This window comes from Diuraphis noxia, unplaced genomic scaffold, assembly GCF_037042655.1.
Source record: "Diuraphis noxia isolate RWA-SAM2 unplaced genomic scaffold, SU_Dnox_SAM2 contig0005, whole genome shotgun sequence".
Taxonomy (NCBI): Eukaryota; Metazoa; Arthropoda; class Insecta; order Hemiptera; family Aphididae; genus Diuraphis; species Diuraphis noxia.
The window spans coordinates 12058633-12085843 of record NW_028301715.1 but is presented as its reverse complement, the minus strand read 5'-3'; the positions used below and the strand labels follow the sequence as shown (position 1 = coordinate 12085843).

Genomic DNA, 27211 nt, shown 5'->3' with positions numbered 1-27211 from the left:
TATTTTAATGAATTTGAAAATATTTTGATAAATCAACTTAAATTGGAACTAATTATCATAAAACAAAATTTATTTTTTTATTCAAATAAATACATGCAGCAAAACACTATATTATAATATTATATGGAGATATTTTTCATTTTTCAATAGCTTTTAAATGGTTCTAGTAACACATTGATTTTGTCAAGCATATACAATTACAATTTAATAGTCATTTAAAAATATATTATTGGATTAAAAAAAAAAAAATGTCATTGCTATTTGAAGATCTTATATTATAAAATATATCGTTGTGTTATCATTATAATCAATAGGTCTCGCATAAAATGTCAATAATTATTAACAGGAGATTATAAAAACATTGAGCTTCCTTATATATAACTTTACTATCGGGGCCGGGGTAAAATAAAAGGAGAGTAACCCTTTTTAACCAAGCTTCCAAAGCAATATCTAACGGATGAATGCAATTAAGGAATGCCACTTTCAACAAAAGGTCAGCCGATTCGCATGCTTTTCAAATAAAATACTACACATATATTATGCAATTCACACTTACAATGGTACCCCAAACTACCAAGTCATTTATGCAGATTTCAGATTCAAATGATTTTTTTCTGACGGTTAAAGATATATGTTTCTTCTGAACTATAAGTTACAAGGGTTTACCATATTGCATTCTTACATTACATAAGAGGTTTTAATATTGTCTAGTCCCGTATTTGATGAATTACAATTTTACTTGACCTAATATAGGCTGGAAGATAAATTAATTTGAAATTCGTATAGGTATGATATACAATATGCATGTATATTGTATATAATTAAAAGGGTAGGTTCAAACACTATTTTAAACCAATAAAAATCGTTATCATTCTTGATTGTAAATATTTAAATGCAAATAAAAAATAAAATTTTCAACCGACATATTATACCATTCAAATGGAAAATAACATTTTCACAAGTTTCACATATTTTCACGATTAGCATTTTTGTTCAAAACCCGTGATCAAACTAGTAATGGTCTCAAAATAATTTCTCAGTGATAAAATGGTTTCACGTTCGTAGTAATCGTAGTATACGTGTTTTAAAATCAAAGAGCGACTAGAATATATATATTTTTATCGTGGTGTCTGCACAATATAAATAATTTATTTAGTAAATGGGGTTTAAGCAGAAATATTTTAGTAAAAAATAAATATACATAAAACTTATGTTACCTGAAAAAAAAACCATTCGTTCAAAGTTCAAATGGTAATATAATAATTCGGTAAATATATATTTCAGTATTTGATCAAAAATTAGGATTAAACTTAATAAGACAATATTTTGATAAAAAAAATTGTTCGAAAATCAGTGTTCAAAATTTATTTATGTGTTTTTTTAATACTTTCGAGTATTATGATCAGGGCAAGGATTGTATGCAATAAAAAATTGTAAAATATGCAAAAGTATGCATTTTAATTTCTATCTTAGATTTTATATTGACCGACATACTTTTATTAATTGTGTTAATCTTTCTCCTTCAAACTATTTAATCTTTAATCGCATACCTTATTGTACCATAGGATTGTATTTATAAAAATAAAATTTGTGTTTGACAAAAAAATCAAGTTTAATACTTTAATCGGGGCTGAGCTATAATTAAATACGAAGTATTAATATTAAATTATAAATATTAATTACGAAATATACTATAAAACATGCTTTTTTCGCATTCTTATAATGAAAATATGAAATAATATTAATTTTATTCAATATATACATTAATATGCATTTTATCCAAAATATGCAAAAACATGCAAAATAAAAACACCACATGAGGTGATTCGTGGACATTACTGGCAAAATCGACAATCAGAAGTCGCAAAAAAAACATGCTGTTGCATACAAATCCTAGCCCTGATTATGATACTGTTATGTGAATCTGTTTAAATAACAACTATTTACGATTGAAATCGCTTTGATTATTATCACAGTTGACTGGATTTTTTTTGTATAATTATTATTATGTCATATTTAAAACATTGATATCAATAACGACTCGAGTCATCATCTTATAATATTCCGAGTCATTGTCGTTAAAAATATAGATATAACATTAGTCTCATCTCCATGCTGACTGAGCAGTTATAATATGGTTAATATACTACGTAGTCAACTAAACGTATTTGTCGTAATAACGTTTTAATCTTCTTAAATAAATCACCAGTATAACTCATAACTGGTATATGGTAAAGACTCTAAAAACAATAATATGTTTTATGTTTGTTTCTTTAAATACCAAAGTATTTACAACGTACATAACGCAGTATTTATACTAATATAATTTTAAGTAGGTAAGGCTTGTGTTTAAGTGAACCTGTGTAGTTGAAGTCTTTTCACCTAATAATAATTTAAAAAAAATTAATTAAACTGTACCCGCATATCACATAATTCGTATTATACTATATTAAGTATAATTTGAGGTTGAAAATACCATTCTCACACCATTCATATGTAATAACTCAAATATCGTATATTAATGTCAATTCAATAATTCATAGAACTATAATAATACAATATTGTATGAGCAATGCCGATAAATATTACATTTCAAATCTATACTTAAGTAAGATGTATTCAGAGTAAAATGTTGTGCAAAAAATATATTCAACTTTAAATCGAAGTGAAAACTAAGCGCAGTTATTTAATTGTTAGTAATAATTTTAGATGAATCAAAATCTATTACGCTATCAGATGTTCATGTCTAGTCGTATTACTATATCTACAGTCGTAAACGTTTTAAAATGTATTGAGTAAAGAGCTAAATCCTAAGTGAAATGAAATGAAATAAATCCTATAGAGAGTACTGATAAATGGGTATCTATTGATTTTTAACATACAAGTATTGCTTCGTATCAATAATATCAGTCTCATTACATTTGGCTGTAAATATGTACAAATTATCCATTATGAAGAGTAGTGTTATGTTCGGTTGTTGATATAAAGCAAAACGGATTTGAAATATTTGTAATTTAGATTGATTTTATTTTGCAGAAACTCACCTACAATAAAAATATAAATAGTAAAGTTAACGCATTTTTCATTGGACTATTAGAAGGAATGATCTATAATAGAAATTAGTCGACGTCTCTAATGTGTATGCGATAAATTAAGAAATCTGAATAACTAATTAAAGATAATTGTCAAGGTTACTTTTCAAATCATCTCATTCAATTTTATAATCATTGAATGAAAAAATGAAAATTATTATTAGGATATAAGTATGGGATTACGTTTGGTTAACACACTATATTTAATTAAATTACAATGATTAAGTTAAAACAAATATTTTTTTGCATACCACCTTACTAATTATAATAATAAATGTTACCTTTTTATAACACAATAATATAGATTTATTGCATTTAATTACAACATTGTGTATTTTTAAACTTATATTTTAAATATAAATTTATTTACTTATTTTGAAAAAATCGATTCAATTTTAAATGTATGAATTTTCTAATTTGACTCATCCTATGTTTAATTAATAAATACAAGTTTTCGCATAACATTTTTTGAATAAATAAAACATTTTTTTATATCTCTATCGAATTTACAATATAAATATTTTTTAATTTAAATAATATTATGTTTTCTTTATATAAAAAAAAAATAATAAAAAAAAAAAAAATAGAAAGCTTTCAACGATATTATATTTAACATTGATATTAAATTAATTTTTGTCCTTCAATATCGATTTCACACATATTATATTATAATATTTATAATATACATATAACAAGATTTAGTTGATAAAAATGCGAATTAATTTCATTCCGAATTCCCATTTCAAACATTAATAATAACTTAATAGCGTTTACACAATTTATTTTTCTTATTAAATGCTCTAGCTTTAGCATAACAAATATTTTGTGATGATTGAGAAATCGTCGGTTTTGATAGTCTTGAAAAAATAAATATAAACATGAAATAATATGTCACAGACGACGACGACATAAATCTGATATGATAACTATTTATTTACTGTATATAGGGAAATGGGATTGCGTCAGTCTCGATAAATAACAAATTCAGTTTTACGTTTATTTAAAACGAATATAATAAAACTAACAAAACAAACACAATTTTACGTAGAAAAAAAAACGAATCCGAATGCAAAACGTACGAATAATAATTGCTTGATCTATAACATGGTCGTACTATATTTAGGTTGTATAATACATATTTTGTATATTATTCACTGAATCGGAAACGCAAACACGAATGAAATATTTCTAGACATTTACTGCCCATTCAATTAGTTAAAAAAATTTAAAATTTTTAAGAAACACGCCAATCTAAAGATTGGAGACCGTGCAATCGAGTTAAGTAGGTCCTTCAATTAGGTGAATTGACATATTACCGGTATAGGTAATATTTTCAGGGTATATACCAGGTTCAATCATTAGCGAAAAAAATGTCAAGTAACATTGTTTTGTGAGTCACGGCAGATTTTTTTTGGATTAACGACACATTGTCTTACACGGTAAACCGAATTAACACGTCAGCCACCACAATTACTACGGTAACGTAGCTTTTAAACATTAAAAAAAAAAAAAAAAAAAAAAAAAAAAAACGGAAAAATGTACAAAAATATAACTCGAACGCTACACATTATTGTATTATTTTAATATAATATATTTTGAATTACGTTACGAAGTACTGAGCCCAAGCTAAACGCATTTATCCATTTTATCCATATTACGGTGATGGTGGGTAGGAGTGGGTGGGTGCGAGAGTATAATATGATCGGGTACGTGTCATTCGATATTCTTCGTGAAATTGATGGGTGGTGAGAACCACTGATGACACCGCCCACTCTTGTGGGTGCACACGATAATCAATTTCCTGAACACGATGAACATGGACTACTTAACTTTTTTTTTAGAGAGAGATTTCCGTAAGACTCGTTAAAATATTGGCCACTTCGTTTTATTTGACGGTGCTTTTACAATCCATTCAAATGAAACGCTATAAGATACTCATTTAATATTTTGGCGCCATTAATAACAACATTGTATTATTTCCTTATATGCATATCCAATATCTAGGTACTTCTATGGCTAATGATTATTGAGGGTTATTGATATATTTTTTTCTCTTTAGATATCAAAATAATTAACATATAGTTCAAACGTTTAACGAATCTGATAAATTAGATTATAATAGGTATACGATTTATAGATAAACACGTATCTATTTTTATTGTTAAGAGACCAACAATCATATAACCACAAATTAATAAACCAATTAATTAATTAATTAATATTCCGATACCTACATATTTTCTATTCACCAATGTACTTAGTGGTTGATATTTTTTTACTATAATGCTGTGTAATATATTTTATAAATGGTTTGATTTAATATTTATTATTATTATGGTGTAAAAACCTAAAAAGTATGAACATTTCTGAATTTATGCCAAAGTGACGTGGCTAGATTGCCGTTTCACTCAAGCCTACATATCTGTTTGTATTTCTTTTTTTCTCATTTCAACACTGTTAATTCGATAATACAATTCCAGCTTATCGCACTGAGTAATGTACATAACTTTCTAATAAAAGTTTTGAAAAATAGATAAATAACTTCTCAAATTTTCAAAATTGGTAATTTATATTCTCAACACTAAGATATATCCAAACTTTCTTGGCATTTTAAATTTGACACTACACTTATTTTTTATAATGCAATGATTAAATTAAATGTGTTCCAAAAATCAACAACTTTGTACAACTCATCGTAAACGTATGTAATCTAGTTAATGTTAGCAATTCTTTTTAACTAAAACTCAATAATAGTAAACAATAACAATTAGGAAATGGAATTTAAGATCAGTTTGTTAGATTAAATAACGTTTCACTTTCAATAAACTCAAACGTCGATGTGTCATAGACATATAAAATAGGTATATGATTATCAATTGAAACTTTGTGAAGTGTTGTTGAAATAGTTTTAGAGTTTAGACTATTACCTAAACTGATTATTTGGTATTAGATTACACTAAACAGAATATTTCATCACGATAGTTCAAATTAATTGTTTATATTTATTTTTCAATTCGTAATATAGGTCCAAATTTTTGGATTTGAAACAAAATGTTTATTGTCTAACTGTTCAACGATAAAAAATCATACGAAATTAGCTTACAAAAGTTTAAGAATCTTTTCCACGATGGCACGACCAGTGCACTTTTAGTTCAAGCCTCCAAAAAACAACACGTTTCTATCTGAACACCTCGTATACAAATAAAAAAGACGAAGTCAACATTTAAAATTTAAATTGTCATAAAGAAAAACAGGAGTAGATATAATCAACCGAAGAGTGACCTGTCATTTCTTTGAACGTTTAAATCGTCTTATAAATAAATAACAATATTAAAAATGTATTATTCTTAAATCGATCCACTTGTATACTGTTTGTAACTATTTGAATTCCAATTTCCTGACATTCATTCACATCAAACGTTAGACAGTTTTACATTTCAACTTTTGTTTGAAAATGTAAGATTTTTATTTTTATTTACTCTATCTAGTAGTTTCATTGATGTACAGCAATTAAGTGTAAATGTTTAATTGAGGAATACCGTTAACAGGACGTCATACACACATGTGTTGTCTCCGTCTTACAAGTGCGTAACATTACAAAAACTGTTTATAGTGTATGATAGAACCACTCAGTCTTTACTCTTAGTAGAAACACCAAAAGTTAGCACAATATAGAAGATAATATTTTCCGTGTCATAGCGTTTTTATTTGTTCGATATCTTTAATAAGAAAAAAGTTACACTATTTTTAAAAATCTGATATTCTTAAATTTTCCAAAATTCAATAATTTTTGATACATTGGTCTTAACGAACAAATAAAAATGCTGTGACACAATAATTAAAGTTTTCCCTTTTTCATGGTGAAAATTTGGTTTCATAGTTATAATTGTAGACTTCTCGGTTGTTTCCCGTGTGAAACAATTTTTGCTATGTTATCGTACACACTTGTAAGTCGAATACAACACTATCAAGTCCTCTTAAATCAAAAAATCTTACAGAAGTTTAACGTTTTGATTTGATTTATTTCTTGTTTCAAACGAAGCAAGTTTAGAATAAAGTCTTACAGTTTTTTTTTTAAAATTAAAACCTATTAAAAGGTAGACAAAATTAATTGACAACACATAGGTACATTTTAATACAGTACACATCATAGCCTATCATAGATATATTGTTATAATGTAATAATTAGTAAATTATTCTGACTTAAACGATGGAACTACAGATTTCAGATACCTTAATGTAGCTCACCCTTGCAACTAAGCTCTATTATTGCTTGTTTCTTAGCATTCAATTTCACTGACGTGAATTTAAATTAACAGAAATCCAAGATTCTAATTATGACGTCTACTGCACATTTCGGTCTCACAATTATGGTTATTATTGAATTTGGTATCATTATAATATATCTAATTTTTACATGTTGATAAAATAATTGCTTGTTTATTCAACAAAAACCTACTAAGAAAGTAAAAACGATTTAAAATTCGTCGTCATCCTGTACATAAATTGAACAGGTTTTTCCCAAAGGATATGAAATGGAATATTAAAAGTAGACCGTTTGTATTTTCACGTACTTATAAATGTGTTTCCCGGTCCTAATGCTTTTGGCAAATAGACAAATATTTTAGAGTTAGCAGTGACATCTACAAATAATGTGATGCAATGGGAAAAAAAGTTTGGGAACCACTGACATAGAATAATGATTATAGCAGTATTTAAAATTATTAAGACATAATACCTATTATTTAACTGAAGAACGGCTGTTGTTTATTTATTTATTTGAAATAATAATAATATGAATTTTGCACACACGCAATTGTGTTATTCATTAACATCTAAATCATAACATTAAAATACGTTCTTGTGACGATATAATAGTATATATTATATTATATATACTATAGGTATAAGATTAAATTATAATATATTATAACATGAAGTTGATTTTTACTCTGCGTCGTAAGTTATATATTATTATGACATATCAGTATCGTCCAATATAAGAACGTCTTGTGGCAGCTGGAGTCGTAGGAATTCATTTTTTTATTTCGTGCCCCTAAAGTTATTATTTAATATTTGATTACAGCCTGAAGAAAACAAAATGAGTAAAACGTAATTTATTTTATTTTGATTAGATTTTTATGATTTATAGCGAATAATCTACACGCGTATACATCTACCATAATAATGCTCACGGTTCTAAAATATAATGCATTAATCAGGCTTTAAAACTTTCAAAAGATTGTTTACAGACTTTTCTAGAGGCGTAGGTATTGACCATACTTACAAACTAAATTATACGATAATAATGATAGTAATGTTATAACGAGTGGAACAAGTTACACGGGTAGAAGATTAAACTAACGTATGTATGTCTATACGGCAACATTTATTCACACCAAACAATATTAATATATTTAAGATTTATTTGTCATAGCAATATAATATTAGCACCTTTTTTTAGAAAAGACATCTTAATACATGCTCTAATTAGAGAGTTTTCGGTACTTACCTATATAGTTTATATCTCATATCAAGCACACATTTAGGTGTTTTATGATAACAAATATAAAAATAACTCAGTCCAAATAAAGAAGTCAAAAAAAAAAAAAAAAATTGGTTTGGCAGAATATATTTGGTCGTGAACATTTAAATATGTAATAGTTCCAATAAACAATTCAAACATAAATCGAAATATTATGATGAATATTTTTTCTTTATTATTATTATCCTAATATTCTATATTTGCCTAAAAATAAAAATTTATTTTCAGTATAAAATATTTTACTGCGCTCGTTTAAAACTATTTTTAAGGTATATTATAAGGACCTCGCATGAAAAAATTCGTCACATCGTCATTGTATTTTGTTTTACAATTTTATATACATATTAGATACTATAATTTATTATGATCGGCAAAAGAAAATCGTTTTCAAATCAAATGAACTCGTTTTCTGTAATAAAAATGACCCATGGGCACCGTAGAAACAATCAGTACCACCGAATTTATAATAATTTCTAACGATAGCCGATTATTGCACTCAAAAAGTAGGAAAGTAAATACCATCACTATAAAACTAATTCACAGAATTTTTTACTCATTAGTTATTACATTGAATTTGGACGTACGTTTCCCCAGCCCCCCACATATCACTTTTACCAAATTTTCCTTTGCCAAAATTTAGTAACTTAGAATTTGTTTGATGTCGGTTCACCTCGGAAAATCGGTTTTCCATGTGGGGGGCTGCGGAAACGTTTCTATAGCCCGCCACCCCGTTAATTATAGACTTTTTGCAAATTTTCTGATGCCAACATTTAGTACGTCATTTGATTGTATTTGTTTGACCACACTCAGATTTTTTTGATGTCGACACGCCCCAGAAATTCAGATTTTAACAACAGTATTTATATAATATCGATATATCTATAACTTATATTATATATATTATACTTATAATATATTATTGGCTGAAATTTTTTTGGCTGAAACCCGACACTCTGCTGAAGGTTTTAGTACCACTTTTGTCAATAAAAAAAAAGTATAAAGTTCATAAAAAATCAAAAACAGAATCAAAGTAGTGGCGCCCTCCTTCAGCCAAAAAATATACTAAATATTTTTAGTTGTTATAGTTCTATATGTTGCAGATCCAAAGAGGATGAGTTGTTCTTATATAAAATGGAAACATATGATAAACTTATTGTATGACATATAGTTACTATTGGTTACTGATTCGTAGAAACCGAATACTATGTTTGTTTGTTTTTTATATTATTATTATTATAAATGTGCTATAAATATTTTTGTTAAATAGTTTGTGCTTAGTTTGATAAAATATACTTATTTTTACTTATCATGCCGAGAGCGTCAAGAGCACGCAATGGAAGAAGAAATGTCAATGCAACTTGAATGTATAAAAGAATTCAACAAGATATCACACCAGTACGTTCTCGAACACTTGCACAGGAGCAACGTAACGCTTTGAGTATGAAATCAGCGTTTAATTATCAATCCGAGATTGATTATTTAAATATTAAAGCGCTTCAAATAGGACCGTTATTCGGATGGTTATCCGAAAATATAGGGGATGATCTTCCGGAAAACTTGAGGGAAGATATAAGGGTTGATTATCCAGAAAATTTAGGGGAAGATCATTCGGTTGTTATAGGGGATGATTATACGAAAATATAGGGGATGATCATTTGGATTATCTAGGGGATGATTATCTTGAAAATATAGGGGATGATCATTCGGATGACGCGGGGGATGATTATCTGTAAATATAGGGGATGACTTTCGGAAAACTTGAGAGAAGATATAAGGGTTGATTATCCAGAAAATTTAGGGGATGATCATTCGGTTGTTATAGGGGATGATTATCCGGAAAATATAGGGGATGATTATCTTGAAAATATAGGGGATGATCTTTCGGAAAAGTTGGGGGAAGATATAAGGGTTGATTGTCCAGAAAATTTAGGGAATGATTATTTGGAAAATATAGGGGATGATTATCCAGAAAATTTAGGGGATGATTATTCGGATGATGCGGGGGATGATTATACGAAAATATAGGGGATGATCTTTCGAAAAAATTGGGGGAAGATATAAGGGTTGATTATCCAGAAAATTTAGGGGATGATCATTCGGTTGTTATATGGGATGATTATCCGGAAAATATAGGGGATGATTATCCAGAAAATTTAGGGGATGATCATTCGGTTGTTATAGGGGATGATTACTCGGATGATGGGGGGGGATGATTATACGAAAATATAGGGGATGATCTTTCGGAAAAGTTGGGGGAAGATATAAGGGTTGATTATCCAGAAAATTTAGGGAATGATTATTTGGAAAATATAGGGGATGATTATCCAAAAATATAGAGGATGATTATCCAAAAATATAGGGGATGATTATCTTGAAAATATAGGGGATGATTATTGGAAAATTTAGGGGATGATCATTCGGTTGTTATAGGGGATGATTATCTTGAAAATATAGGGGATGATTTTTTTGGAAAATATAGGGTTTGATCTTCTGGAAAACTTAAAGGAAAATATAGGGGATGATTATCCAAAAATATAGGGGATGGTTATCTTGAAAATATAGGGGATGATTATTCGATAATATAGGGGTTGATCTTCCGGAATACTTAAGGGAAGATATAAGGGTTGATTATCCAGAAATTTAGGGGGATGATCTTCCGGAAAACTTAAGGGAAGATTATCTGGAAGACATAAGGGTTGATTATCCTGAAAAATTAAAAAAATTCTATCATAGAATTATTATTTAAATCTCACATTGATATCAAAATTTAAAAATTTAGTACTCAACAAAATAAAGTTAAATGTATATTAACAAAACAAAAAATGTAAAAGAATAAATATTAAAATTTTAGGTTCTGAACGGAGTTATTTGAATTTACAATGATGTGTTTTTTTTTAAATTATTTTTTCTCTGTATGTATAAAACTTGCAAAATATATTGAATCATTTCGAGCTATTTAAAGTCATATGAAATTGAAAATAATTTTAAAAACTTTTTAAAGTCCACAATTATTTTTTATGAGTAAATTTGACAAAATTCATAAAGTACAGTGTAATATTTGTTTTGTTGTATCATTTTATTCGTTTTGGAAATTCAAACTAAATTGTTATAAGCATTTGAAATTTAAATTTTTAAAACATTGGAACTTATAGAACATTTAAAAGTGAATTTCGTGAATCATTTTATAATATAGTTCATGTTTTGCATATAATAAATATATTTTGCACTGTTTATAATTACATTGACACCAAAAAAATTACTTAACAGCATATGTAATAAATACGTGTTTTAGGAAAAGCATCTAATAGGTGTTCAGTTTTTGTGTACAAATACCTATATCTATATCAATATTTATATCTATACTATATCTATGGGTTAGTGAATGATGTAAACAAGAGATAGAAGTATATGAGTGTACTAACTTCCCTAATAACTTGTATACTTGAAATAAAATAAAATATTTATATGTAAAAACTATAAATCATCCATTACCCAGTATGATCTATTTCGAATTTATTTTACTAACGCCAAAATTACTGAGTGACCATAACATTTCTGTAATTAGTAATTACATGTCTAAGTATACTAATTATTTAAATAAAGTTGAATATGTTAATATACCTATTAACTATTGCAGTTTATACTATCACCAGATGTATTTTAGAAATAATGAGTTTTACGACATACCAGATTATAAGTGGCAACTAAAAATAAAAATACAATGATTGAAAATATTTCCCTCAGGACCACATGAGTGGCTCATAATTTAAAACAAAATTATAAAATCTTTTACTATTATGGCTTAAATTTGAAAATTTATTATGAGGACGAAATTAGATATTAAATGGAAGAATAACAATCAGTTATTTTGCTATATTTCAAAAATATTTTTGTAAGGATTGGAAACATATTAATACGTCATATTATATGAAATATTACTATAATCTATAATATAAATTTTAAGTTATTTTGATGAATTTATTTAATATTTACACCGTTCCACGACTTAAAATTTATTAATAATATTTAAATGCTTATAAAAAAAAATCGTGTCAATGTATTTTTAATATTTTTAAACTGCTATTGTTACAATGTGTTAGAAGCCTTGTATTAAATTGTCAAACTTTACTACCCAACAAATAAATTTGTATCGATATTTATAGAAAAAAAAACTAAAAAAGTTGAAAAATTAAAATGTCAGTAAACAGCTCAAAACCAATCTAAATATTTTGAAAATTATATCAAATATAGAAAATGCCTATATAAACATTCAGTGAAAATTTCAAGTATCTGCGGTCGTTTGCTTTGGAGTTAAACCAAAATAAGAAAATTGCTAAATATGAAATCCAGTGAAAATTCAATGTTTTCAAAATTTAAATTTCAAATGCTCATAATAATTTAATTTGAATTTCCAAAACGAATACAATCTGGTGATAGTATAAACTGCAATAGTTAATAGGCACATTTTAACATATTCAACTTTATTTAAATAATAGTATACTTATACATGCAATAACAGAAATGTTATGGTCACTAAGTAATTTTGGCGTTAGTAAAATAAATGCGAAATTAATCATACTGGGTAATGGATGATTAAAATTCAAACTTCTTTTTATAGTTTTTATATATAAATATTTAATTTTATTTCAAGTATACAAGTTATTAGGGAAGTTAGTACACTCATATACTTCTATCTCTTGTTCACACCAACCCATATATATAGTATAGGTATTTGTACACTGAACACCTATTGGATGCTTTTCCTAAGACACGTATTTATTACATATGTTAAGTAATTTTTTTGGTGTCAATGTAATTATAAACAATGCAAAATATATTTATTATATGCAAAATAGGAACTATATTATAAGATGATTCTCGAAATTCACTTTCAAATGTTCTAAAAGCGTGGTAAATTATATAATATTAAACATATTATAATATCATTAACGAGAATTATATAATATAAATATATATTACATTAAATAAACACAAATCAGTAGGTATATTATAAAAATAAAAGTTGTATTAATTTTTATCAGGTTTACACAATATAATATATTATATACTTATGGATATATCGATATTATATAAATACTGTTGTTAAAAACTGATTTTCCGGGGGCGTGTCTATTATTTACACTGGAAAGGAGGGGGAGAGGTTCTATGAAAACGTTTCTCCAGTCCCGTACATCGAAAACCGATTTTCCGGGGCTTGCTGATAGAAAATGAACTTTGAGTTTGGTCAAACAAATACAAACAAATGACATACTAAATGTTGGCATCAGAAAATTTGTGAAAAGTCAATAATTAACGGGGGGGGGGGGGGCTATGGAAACGTTTCCGCAGCCCCCCGCACGGAAAATCGATTTTCCAAGGCGAACCGACATCAAACAAATTCTGAGTTTGGTCAAACAAATACAAACAAATGAAGAACTAAATTTTGGCAAAAGAAAATTTGGTAAAAGTGATATGTGGGGGGGGGGCTGGGGAAACGTACGTTACATTTGGTACTATTCAATTTTAAGTACACGAATTTATCATTATTATAACAGCTGATTATCGTCCATCGATTACTCTTTTTCTTAAAAATGTTTCAATTTCCCATCGAAACGACTACGAACACTGGAATTTATATACAAAAAATATAATATATATAATATATTGTCAACAATGTTGGATAAAAGACGAACCGAAATTCCGCTCTCGAGTTATTTGAATTCGAGAACTCTGCAGTTACACGTATTAATCACTTGGAATTTAATAGCGTTCATAGCGTTAACGAATTCTTTTATCTGTAATTTCAAACGAGCAGGTAATAAGTGTGATCAAATCAAAGATTCAATTAAACAATTAATGTTCTTTAGTTTGTGCACATAATATGGTGAGGTAGATAGCTGTTAAATCCATAATGACATGTACGGTTCATATGTTGTTACCATTATTATAGCAACGACATAAGTCAGAAGTCTATTTATTCATCACATATTCACAGAAAGAATGTGAAGGTTACTTCATGCTGAGGGAGGATTTGGACAGTTGAGGTTGGGTCGTGAGCGTCCATTTTCTCATGGGAAACAATATGGTTTAATATATCCTATCCAACACTTTTCTAAGAAATCAAGAGCACTGCAGTTGATAACTTGAACTTTTATGGACTGGTTTATAAATTATAATCAACAGTTTTATTATCATACTTAAAATATCTGGACCACCAGAGAAACGTAGTTTCATCATCAATGGGGAGCAACATTCTGCAACTGTCGTCGAAAAGAAAGTTAATTTATCCCCCATCGATTTGTTAAACAACAGGAGATAAACGATTTATAAATTTTATTTTATTTTGTTTCAAATTTTGTTAAAATCTATACGAATATTTGATTATTTTTACATTTTACGTGCAATATTTACCAACAGATGGTCAACAATAAGAATAGACGCATTATATTAATTGATTTTTTTCAAATAAAATACAATCATGTCTAATGGATGTTTTGAAAATTTAATGAAACACATTAATGTGTGCAAATAATAAAATATTAAAAAAATAAATAACATATCAACTGTAATGATTGATCGCATAGAGGTGAATTTTAAGTGTAAGATATATGTGAATGTACATTACCCATCCTCATCCTTCCACCACAGTCCTTGTAAAAACAAAAATATACCTAAATCGGATACAAAAGTAACTGCATAATGTATATCGATGACCTTTTTCAAACACTAGTCTCGCTTCCTTTATAAAATACTGCTGAAATTAAGTACAATAGTTACACCGTCGGCTGCTGATATATCTGTCGTATAGATCAACATTAATTTTAAGTAAACCGTTTCGAGCTGCTGAAGTTATTAATGGCTATTTACCTTCCTGTGTATACATTTGAAAGGTACCATCAATTAATGTTAAACGTTCAATTTTGATATCAAATAAAATTATTTCCATTTAAATAACCTCATTATGCACACGTCGGGCATAAATATTATTGTAATTATAGTTTAGTTTCACTGATTATAATAATATTATTAACTATAATACAATGAATCGTATATTTGTTATGGAAAGTTAACAAAAGGAGAAGTTATTGGATTGACGTGGTGTAAATTTATATATATAAGTGATAACCGTAAATTTATTTTACATTATTACAAGTTCATTCGAAAAATGCATAATTTATTTTTAATTAAAATAATGCAATAAAAATGTTTAATATAGTATTAAATTACATTCATATGCTATGTTAGTATGTCAATTTGAATATCTATAACTATACTAATCATAATTTGAAACATTTCGTTCTTAAACATATCATGAATATGCATAAAAAAATGTGTGAAAAAAATAATCCATTAAGTTCGACTTATACACGAAAAATTACTTAAATTAATTCAGTAAGTGCAAATTCGATAACACATATGGTAACTTATGATATCAAATATTTTTTAATGTTGATTATTTGCTTGTACCGTAAACTTATTTAAGTATTTATGTCGTGTACATTCAAATTTACATTTTTTAATTTTTTAAGTCGGAACAAGTTATATATAATGTAACATATTTTTTTTAATCGTTTAATGCATTTCTAAAAAAAAAAAAATAGTTACTTATGATCCACTTATAAATATTTAGAACTGCTGCTTTTAGGTGTATGGTTATTTAAAATACATCAACGTACTAAATGATCTGGTAAATATAAGTAAGATTAAATAATCATTTAAAGTATATAATTTTTTTTTTATTCAGTGAAAAAGCTTTCAACAACATAGTTTTTTGGTCTACATTTAATTAAAATTTAGATACAATATTTTAACATAACATAATCTATAATATTACTGCAATTTATATTGTTGTCGTTATATTTACAAATTTATCAAATATCTTGGGTAATATATAAAATAATTTTTTGTAACTAATCAGCGAATGTGATATTCTATAGAGAAAACAAATCATAATATATCACATTGGTATCACAATGACATTATTTATATTTTAAAGTAACTAAATTAAACCGTAAATTTTGTTTCAAACTAACCATATCAGTTTTATACGCTGTTTAAAAAAATAAATATTTTGACGTCAATTTTAGCGAACAAATAATGTCCAAATTTATACCATACAAATACATGATAATTCACGAGTCTATTCATATTAGAAAAAACATTCAAAAACTTAAACTTATTTGAAAATATTGTCTTTACATAATTGTATTAAAATATTTAAATTTATTACAATTTACAAGCTCATACATTTTTTTAAATTATAACATACGTTTTGAATTTAATGATCCAAATCAGAATATCTTTCAAACTACTTTGATGTACAAAAATCGAATATTTTATATGTTATATGTCAAATTATAGTTTAAATGTTGGTATCCAGTGAAAAAAGTAAGTAAAAAAATATTAAAGATTTTCAAATTTAGTATCATAATAGATATCTTGCACATATTATGTTAAATATAACTCATTTAAATTTTTAAGCTTTATTGAAAGTGAAAATACTCGTATAATAATGGATGATATGTCTTAGGTATTATTGATATACGGTTTATACAAATTCACTTCGACTACCAAACTGCATTACTCGTAAAAAAAATGTACATAATTTACTACGTAATCATAATATTGCACTAAGTAAACTAATGAGCCCTTGAAATCAGATTCTTATTCATATGATTTTCACATTGAAATCTTTCTTATTTTCTCATGTAAAATGTAACTCTTTATTGATTTATGTTATATCCAACGACAAAATCAGATCGCATTATCATCGTATACATTTTTAGTAAACAACCAAAATCATTTAAGTCGAATAAATTGACTTGACATCCAAATGGATCCAAATGCAACTTGATTCAATAGCTCAACGACATAATATGTTCATTATAACGGTATTAAAATCATGAATTTTTATTCTTGAAATTTTATTTTTATAAGAATCATTGAATCATGATTTTTTTTTTTTAAAGAAGTATACTACCCAACGTCCGTGACTGATAATAATAATATAATGCTCAACTGATATGCAAATGGGATGCAATTTATTTCAAAACCGTGAACCGACAATGGTCACCATTATATCGTACGGTATATCTATATGTGTGTACAACATTATTCGAACGACCCACACAAATTAAAGTGTATACGGAATGTGCGTCCTTGAAGACAATAATTTAATAGTTATCAGAGTTTACACATCGTATTATCTAGGTCTCAGCCAGAAAGAAAAACATTCGCATAGTTTCCATCGACATTATTTTTATTACAAAGAGGTTTAGCTTTTCAAGCTTTTCTCAGTCAGAATAGAGGTACCCAACTATAGTTACTATCATGAACGTTATCTAAACGATATTATCCAAATAAAAGTTTTTCAACGCATTTGATTAAATTTAAACGTAAGCAGGTACCAGGCACCTATACAAGTATTTATCAACTAACTCGGTGTTAAGTAAATAATAAAATAAATGACCAATTAAAAATTATACAATTCCATTAAAACAAAATATGTTGTTCGTTCGTTGTATACCCAAATAGTTTTCTCTGAATATTATCATGACCCATTAAAAGCTTACAAAGTGTACATACATAGTTAACCTTATTATGTTTATACTATGTCCCTCTGCGAGTTTTATTTTTCATTTATTTATTTATTTTTTTTTTTTTGATACCTAACTACACTGGGAGATTTTTAAAAATATATAAATATATTATTTGAGGTGGCCAGGTTATTTATTTTCACGAATGGTAAATCGAGAAGTTTGATACAAATATCTGTACTTATATTTTTAATGTAAGAGACTAAATTTCCGTACTTAAGCCCCGGTGGCCTTTAAATCAAAACTAATCCATTAGGATTCACTGCGCAAATCTACAATCATCTCCGCAACCATTAGTATTAACCGTTGCATATATATATATACATATCAAGGATTTTGTATAAATATTATGTGGGTTCATCTGTAATGAATAGTGAACTTCAATACCTGCTTCGTCTTGAAACATCTGTTATAAATTCTTTTTATACTTAATTCGCTTGCTTAAAATTAAAGAGCAACGTTTCCGCACAAGAGTTAGAATATTATTTGGTATGTCTTATATATAAAAATACGAAAATCTTCACTATATATAGGTACGTTTTTGAAGGAATACTATGATAGTATAGCATGTCTCAGACCGCCTGTAAACTCTAAACGCAGTCTATGAGTACAATCATTTTTCGCACTTGGGAATACATGTAACATGTCACATGTTTTTTCTCCATTCCACCGTGTCAAAGACAAATGGAAAGTTGTATCAGTTCCCGTCTAAATAAATAAGCTCCTCGTTTGAATGCATGTCACACACAAAATCAATTGTATCGACTTGATACTTTATAAATAGTGATCAATGATCATCGATTGATAATGGATTCATTACGCGGAGGATTCTCGAAGAAATTCTATTGGATTATACTGTGCAGGTTAGGTAAGGTTATTTTTGATAACTGTTGATTATCCGTGCCCACTATTATCCCTCCGTATACGATTTATCGCCCAACCACCACCAGTCTTCAGTCTGCGGCAATCAGATTTTTTTTTATACCACAGCAAAATGTTCAAACCGAATCAATTAATAATACGATTTTAATATACTTCAGATTATCGTTTTAATATTAATGTTTAATACCTACACACCATACACGTAAATAAACAAACGACAAGTAAAACGGTTTCCGACTATCATTTAGTCGCCATTGTCACATAGTTAGTTACATAGTTACATATTTCATTCGGTTTCACCAAATGGCGGTGTTTCAAAAATCGAAAGTCATTACCTTTTAAATTTTATGGTGAGTTGTTTATTAAAATACATTTGAGGTTAGTTTATATTTTTGAATTTTGGTAATATTGGCCTTATTGTGTATAGGTGAAGAAGGTGTAAGAAAAAAAATACGACAAAAGAAAATAAATATAGTCACTTGTAATACAATATTATTATTTTTCTTGTTGAATTTTTAAAACCTCATAGCTTGTAAAAATCAAGATTAGAAAAGATTTTAAATATTAAAAAAATAATTATTATGCATAGCCATGCAAAACTTGTATTTTAGTTAACACCTTTAATCTTCGTACAAAAGCTTTAATTAAAATAATGCTTTTGCGAAATTATACATTTGTTTCAAACTACTTTTATAAAAAATAAAATAAAATAAACTATTGTAATAGATAATTCTCAGTCTCTTGCAAAATTAAAATTGTAACAATTACAGTCGCACCAATGAAGAATGGAAATAAATCATAAATATGTATTTTTTTTTTTTAAACATTCAGTGTAGTGTTACTTATATTTATAATCTAATAATATAACTCGTTTATAATGCAGTTTTTCATTTTAGTTCTCAATGGGATTTTTATGACGTAATTTCTAATTCAACGTGTGCTGAGAATAGACATAAAGACCGTTGTATTATTCGTATAACATTGCATACGTATGTACATGATAAATTATTAAAACGTGTTCAGAATATTTAAAATCAAAAAAATACGGTAGACTTTAAAAAAAAAAATGATAGAGGAATTTAATAAAATAAATAACATTATAACTATACAATAAGAATACAAAATATGTCGTAGATGTTATATTTGAAAAAAATAAATTTTAACTGTCTCAAAAACATATCCATATTATTGCGCCCATAGTTATTATGACTTAATTGATCATTGAATAATAAAAAAAATTCCACCATTCTTGGTAGGTCAATCATATAATCTGGCAACTGCAAACGTTTACTGAACGTTTGCCAGAAAATTGACAAAATAATTTAAACAATTTAATTTATTTTTCAATTATCCATTTTCCATACTGAAATAGTTGTTTGTTTGTAAAAAAATATTAACAATCGTCTGACAAATTTATCGAAAACATAATTAATATAATATTACAACTATTTCAGTATATTATCATTCAACCGTATATTAAATATGAATATTACCGGTGGTTTACAGTAGATTTCTGTTATTGGAACGATTTGCATTAGATAGAGCAGGGGAAAAAATTTTCGAAATCCTAATCAATGCTATAGGTAAACGGTTCGTGACAAAAACATGACGACATCAATAATTATTATATTATTAGTAACGAATTCGCAACATCCAATATCTCGGTACAGACCGGCAGCAGAGGCGGTATCGGTGTGCTCTTTGAACATAATCATACATCCGTTCATGATCAGAAGTGGAAATCCGTGGAAAGCGGCAATACATCCGTTTCTGAATCCATTACAATTTACAGGTCGGGTGCATATAAATTGAATATTCCCGATAACCGTATGGCGTTCAATTTCCTTTTCACGTTAATTGGATGTACCCACTGTAAGTCTTAGTGCACTATATAACCTATGATATTCGTGCGGGGAGCAATATTATATCGCGTTTAAGTTTTGTGATTGTGCGAGGAGACGGAATTATTACAAAATAAAACCGAGTTTAATATTTTGAGGACGCGAACTATAATTAAGGCGGTCGAGTTAAAGTCAAAAACAACGGTTGCACATCAATAAGAGATAAGAAGTTAATAATAATACGTTATTCGTATTGATTACAATAACATTTATCTAACTCCAAAGACGGAAGGTGTTGCTCGTAAAACAGATTTAAATTGGTTTGTATTACGAATTGAGTTTTAATGCGACTCTGCAAAATTTACGCATTCACGAGATATTTTGTTTTAATAGGATACGCAGTTGTAAAAAGACACATATTGTAAACAAACAAGTGTGTTGTTATTGATGTGTTTAATGCTATTCATTTTTGATGTTTAATCACATTACAATATTCGTATTAACTACACCTAAAAAGGTATCGTATTTCGTGTAATTTAGGCTTATACATTTTTATGAAAGATTTTCAGTTGTCAAAAAAAAAATACCATTAAAATTATTATTATATTTTTTAGTTTCCGCGTTTCGCATAATGTGTTTGAATTATTTATATAGTAAAATGTAAAAAAAATTATATTTTATGACGTGTAATTTTATTTTCCGCTATTATACCTGCATGCGTTAAGTTAAGTCTTAAAAGTGGTTTTGTGACTATACCAGTGATTATAAATGGAAATGTAATGTTTGCAGTAAAATATGTATTATATTATTATTAAACTTACATAATAGGTACCGGAATATTTAATTCTCAAATTTCAAATGCATAAAATTTAAATATAAACCTTTTTAATTTATATTTAAAAAAATAAAAAAAATAATGACATTAATTTCAAACCAAGTCCAAGCGTTTAAAGTAACATTGCACCACAGGAAGAATGTCTAAAAACAAAACGGTCGAATAACGACTTTAAAAATAGTTATAAAATTTATCGCAAACGATTATTATAACGTGCAAAATAGGTACTATAACTATTCACTGCGGGCACCCAAGTATAAATCCAATAAAAATAATGATCAAACATAACAATATATAGTGATGTTCAAGTTGGCACACAAAAACTTTGGTAAACATTTTCTGGATTATTTGGATCCGTCTAATTTGAATGCAATGCCTCTGTGTTTAAAACTATACATATACCTAATATATTATATTATATTATACCTATTGTTGGTAAGAAATATGTTTGTAGAATAAATAAAAACTCAATTTCAAACATGATTATTAGGAGAACAATACTGCAGTCTTCTCGAGTTTTTAATATAAGTCGTACTTATGTACGTAAATAGTTTGTTTGAGAAATAAAAAATGTTAATTTTGAAAATTTATAACAACTCGTTTATTCCACCACAAACTTAGCTTCGACATGGATGAATCGATTTCAATGTATATTTTTTTAAACATTTCAATGTGATGTATAAAACTTTTTTTTTGTAAAATAATGTCACACGTGACGTTCGTTGTGTTTCAGGATCAGTGGCCGTCGCAAATGATCAACGAAACGTCGGCGGCAGCGATCGAGCTGGCTGCTGCGACGGCCAATGACTGCCACACGACCGGCGATAGCGGTTCGATGTCGGGATCGGCCGCCATGTTGACCGTGATCGCGGTAATCGTGGTCACTACGGCGCTGATCGTTATCACCGTGTTCGGTAACATACTGGTCATCATGAGCGTGGTACAGTACCCGCCGCTCCGGTCCGTGCCCAACATATTCATCGTGTCGCTGGCCGTGGCCGACCTGACGGTGGCCATCGGCGTGCTGCCGCTGAACGTCGTCTACAACGTGACGGGCGTGTGGCTGTTCGGCGGCGTCGTGTGCAAGCTGTGGCTGACGTGCGACGTGCTGTGCTGCACCGCGTCCATACTGAACCTGTGCGCGATCGCGCTGGACAGGTACCGGGCCATCACGCAGCCGATAGCGTACGCGCAGAAGCGCACCGTGTCCCGGGTCATGTGGACGGTGGCACTGGTGTGGATCGCCAGCGCGGTCATCAGCTCGCCACCGCTGATCGGCTGGAACGACTGGCCGGACGTGTTCGACGAGCGAACACCGTGCGCGCTCACCACGCACCCCGGTTACGTGGTGTACTCGTCGATGGGCTCGTTTTACATTCCGCTGGTGGTGATGAGCATCACGTATCTGAGGATATACGTGGCCACCAGGCGGCGTTTGAGACGCCGGGCAAAACAGGTGGCCGCGTCACTGCCTTCGGCGCCGGCCGGTTCGTCGTGCAAACGGGACGACGTGGCCACCGGCAGCGGCAAGACCGGGATGATGGCGGACGCGGCCACCGGCGACTCGGCCAGCAGCAGCGACGAGGTGGACGTAGCCATCAACGGTACGGGCGACGGCGGCGGCGGCGGCGGCGGCGACAAGCAGCGGACGGCGGCGGGACGGGGTGCGCCGATGGCCGTGCGAGCGGCGCCGTCGATGGGCAAGCACGTGAACCAACTGCTGGAGCACAAGCAGCGCATATCGCTGTCCAAGGAGCGGAAAGCCGCCAAGACGCTGGGCGTCATCATGGGCGTGTTCGTCGTCAGCTGGCTGCCGTTCTTCGTCATCTACCTGTTCTTCCCGTTCTGCAAGTCGTGCTGTCCGCCGTCCAAGGTGCTCGTCAACGTGGTCACGTGGCTCGGCTACCTCAACTCGACCGTCAACCCGATCATATACACCCGGTGCAACATGGACTTCCGGCGGTCGTTCAAGAAGATCCTGCACATGGACGGGAAGCACTAACACTTGCACGCAGCAACAGCATCGCCGCCGCCGCCGCTCAATCCAATGGCCGCTGCACCGGTAGATGGTCGTCGTGTTTGGGGCGGTGACGATATCTTGATAACGAGACCCTCTCCTGCGCCTCAACCCCAAGGCCACAACCGGTTCTGTATTGATAATAACGTCGTCCCTGAATATTTCGGAGAGTTGGTTACCTACGTGATTTGATCGATCCATTTCTATGTGTTTAATAAATATTATGTTAAGTGCTTCGATGATATCGTTTTTGTTTTCAGTCGCTAACGCGTAAAATCCGTGTGAGTGGTTGAAGGTGAGATCGGATTTGTGCGGACGTGTGTGGGTGTACATCGAAACAATGTTTCATCGCTGTATTTTGTGATCGATTTTTGTATGTTTTTTTGATTGGTCGTCGCTGTATCTGCAGTCGGGTGCACCTCCACTGGATAAACAAAGTATCAACCACAAGGTTAATTTTTTGACGTGAATCATCAAGTCACTTTTTATATAGACAATTTAGTTATTTTTACTTTTACAAATCCATTTGACAAAACGTATAGGACATAGAACCTTTCGCTCAAAAATTGTTTTCCCTTTTCGTCCGCGTTCCTGCGATGTAGCGATCACTTCGAAAATGGCGTACTTACTTACTTATGACCATTTTTGTGATTGGTATTTTACTATTCATTTTTCAAATTATGTTAACAAATAAATATTTTAAAACCGTTAAGTATGAGTGCCACCAGAATGTGCGAAAAGATCGGAGGAAATAATTTTTTTTTTTGTGTAGACATCTTAAACATTACGAGTTTATGTTAATATTTTTAACATCGAATAGAAATATTCAGAACAAAAAAATGAAACCACAAATAAATAATATGTAATATGTAATCCACTGAAATTATACATTTATCCAAATACATATTATTATTATTATGATTCGCTAGCGTATGGATTTCGAGTTTTTTGCAAAGTTCGTCAATTCCATACTACAATATAACCATTTACGTTCCATGTAACATATGACTTACACCTTAAATTGTAATTGTAAATATGTATGGTTTTTGCAATAGAACCGGTCTAAGTGTTTACAAAAATGTCGATTTTAAGTACGTGGACGATAAAGGAATAGTAAACTTCGTCATATCTGAGCGTGTCTCGTTGAACAAATATCATATAGGTAGGTACAATATAAAAATATAGTTATGCTATGAAAATTACGCATACGATTTGCGCAATAGCATTACATAATCCTATTAACCTGCATCAGCTGCGCCAAATCGAAATGATAATCTTCGGGAAAACGTTACGATTGATTTTATGCAGAGGTTTGGCACACTGTGTGGTATCTGCGGCAGAAGAACGGTAAATACTCGTAATGAATATTATTCCGTTTAGATTTAAAGCGATTTCAAACTGCGATGTTCACAATTTAGAGAGGCGTCAAGGAACCTAGACAACGGTATGAAAGGTTGTTCGGTATGTCGCGATATTTATTAAAATTGTCTCCGTTGAAAATACAAAACGATACTCGTTATATTAAAACACGTCACGTTTATGTCAGAATACTATAGCATTAATAATATGTTTTTCAAAAATGTATAGTAACGGTCTAGATAAATTCAGAAAAATCTACGCCGTGACGATGCTCAAACGGGTTCTGAACAAAATAGAAAAAATTATTATTTAATTTTCGTGATTTGTCCTATTTTGTATTTATTCAATATTTTGAGAATTAATTTACGACATTAAATAATCCATTATGTACATCAGAGGTTAATAAAAATTCAAAACATTGGTCATAAAATTAAATCGTTTCTAAGACCCGACACATACAGAAGAACTGGTGATGACCAATTATGCTTACTCCATTTTTTGCTTTAATAGGAAATTTAGTCGTTCAAAATCTTAATTTTCGGAATTTTTAAATATACTCAACAGCTATTTTTTAAAATACCTACTTGTGATTTTTTTTTAAATATGTACTCATTGAGTGTCCTGTGGAAATACAAGTTTTTCAAATGAGAACATCCCTTACACTTTCTACTGTAAATTAACTGATGAATGATTTTTCTGACATTTTGACAATTCAAAACTCGAATGAGTAGTTTCTCGTGTTATTTGACATTATGTTCTAATGACAAAAATACCATGATGATAGGTTTGGAAGACATGGAGTTAAGTTTGGGGATAATATAACGATCAGACAATTTTAAAAATCAATATTAATTTATCAACACTTAAAATTTATAATTTGTAAAAATAGTTTAAATATAATAAATAATATATTTAATATTACACATTATAATTTATATTTTTGTAAGGTAATTCTTAAGGATAATTTTCCTATTACTCTTACTTAGGATTATCTTATTACTCGTTACATTTTGAATTGGGTACAAGTACGTTTTCAGAAATAAATAATTTACAGCATAAAGCAGAGTTCTCTTTGAATATAGAATATATTATTGTATCACTAAGAGAATCTACTTAATAAGTAATGAGAACTCGATAATTTGAAAATATGGATGTTAAGAAATCGGAATTTAAATAAATGTATATCAAAGGAAAAATGGAGGGAACGTGAGCGTGCTTGGTAAATCATTCTTTATATTATTATTTATCTTACAGTTAAAATTATATAGATACTGGTGATATCGTTAGACTATCAGAGCATAACACACTATTATAAAAATTATTGATAGGATTGAGTAATTTTGGGTAAAATGGAATTTATTGTGTAATTATTTCCTCTGGATTACAGAGTTTTTAACATAATAATAATAATATATTTAATATGTTTGCAATAACAAATAATAAGGTCGTCTGCACTTAATCAAATTTTTATTTTTTTGTGGCTTGGTGAGGCGCAGTCGTACGCTCGATCTGCGGAAATGCACTGAGCGTACGTACCGGCCGCTAGCTCCCGGATGGGTGACCACCCGGGATTTTTAGCAACATATCCTTGCCACACATACACAAACACGTGTAACAACCCTACCCACTTAAAAACATACAAACAAATATACAAAAATAACACCTGCCGTACCACCCCACAACCATTGGCCTATGTTGCCGCGGGTTCTCCTTAAAAAAAAAAAATGTATATCTCTCCATACTACAATACAATACATTATTGTTTATTTAATTAATTTTATAATTGTTAAACAATGAATACGTATCATTCTAGATCTACAGTAATATTATTATGCATTTTGTTAAAATAATGTTTGTTAATTGTTTACATTATTACACCTATTCAAGAATAAAACGATGTGCTTATAAAATATTTATTCAACAAATAATATATTATTCTATTCACGTTATGATTTACGTTATTATGTAATTTTTATTATATTATAAAAAAGTTAACGAATACTTAAAAATACATGTATAAACAAATTTTTTTTGTTTCATAAAA

At 29.4% G+C, this 27211-nt stretch overlaps 1 protein-coding gene across 1 annotated transcript in view; it reads left to right on the top strand.

The window, feature by feature from the left end:
* Oct-TyrR (Octopamine-Tyramine receptor) overlaps nt 1-24008 on the top strand; it is an 85752-nt gene extending 61744 nt beyond the window's left edge. The window contains exon 4 of the mRNA XM_089229108.1: nt 22525-24008. Coding sequence (XP_089085234.1) covers nt 22543-23793 — 1251 coding nt within the window. The 5' untranslated portion in view covers nt 22525-22542 and the 3' untranslated portion in view covers nt 23794-24008. The remainder of the gene's footprint in view (nt 1-22524) is intronic.
* The last annotated feature ends 3203 nt before the right edge of the window (nt 24009-27211 follow it).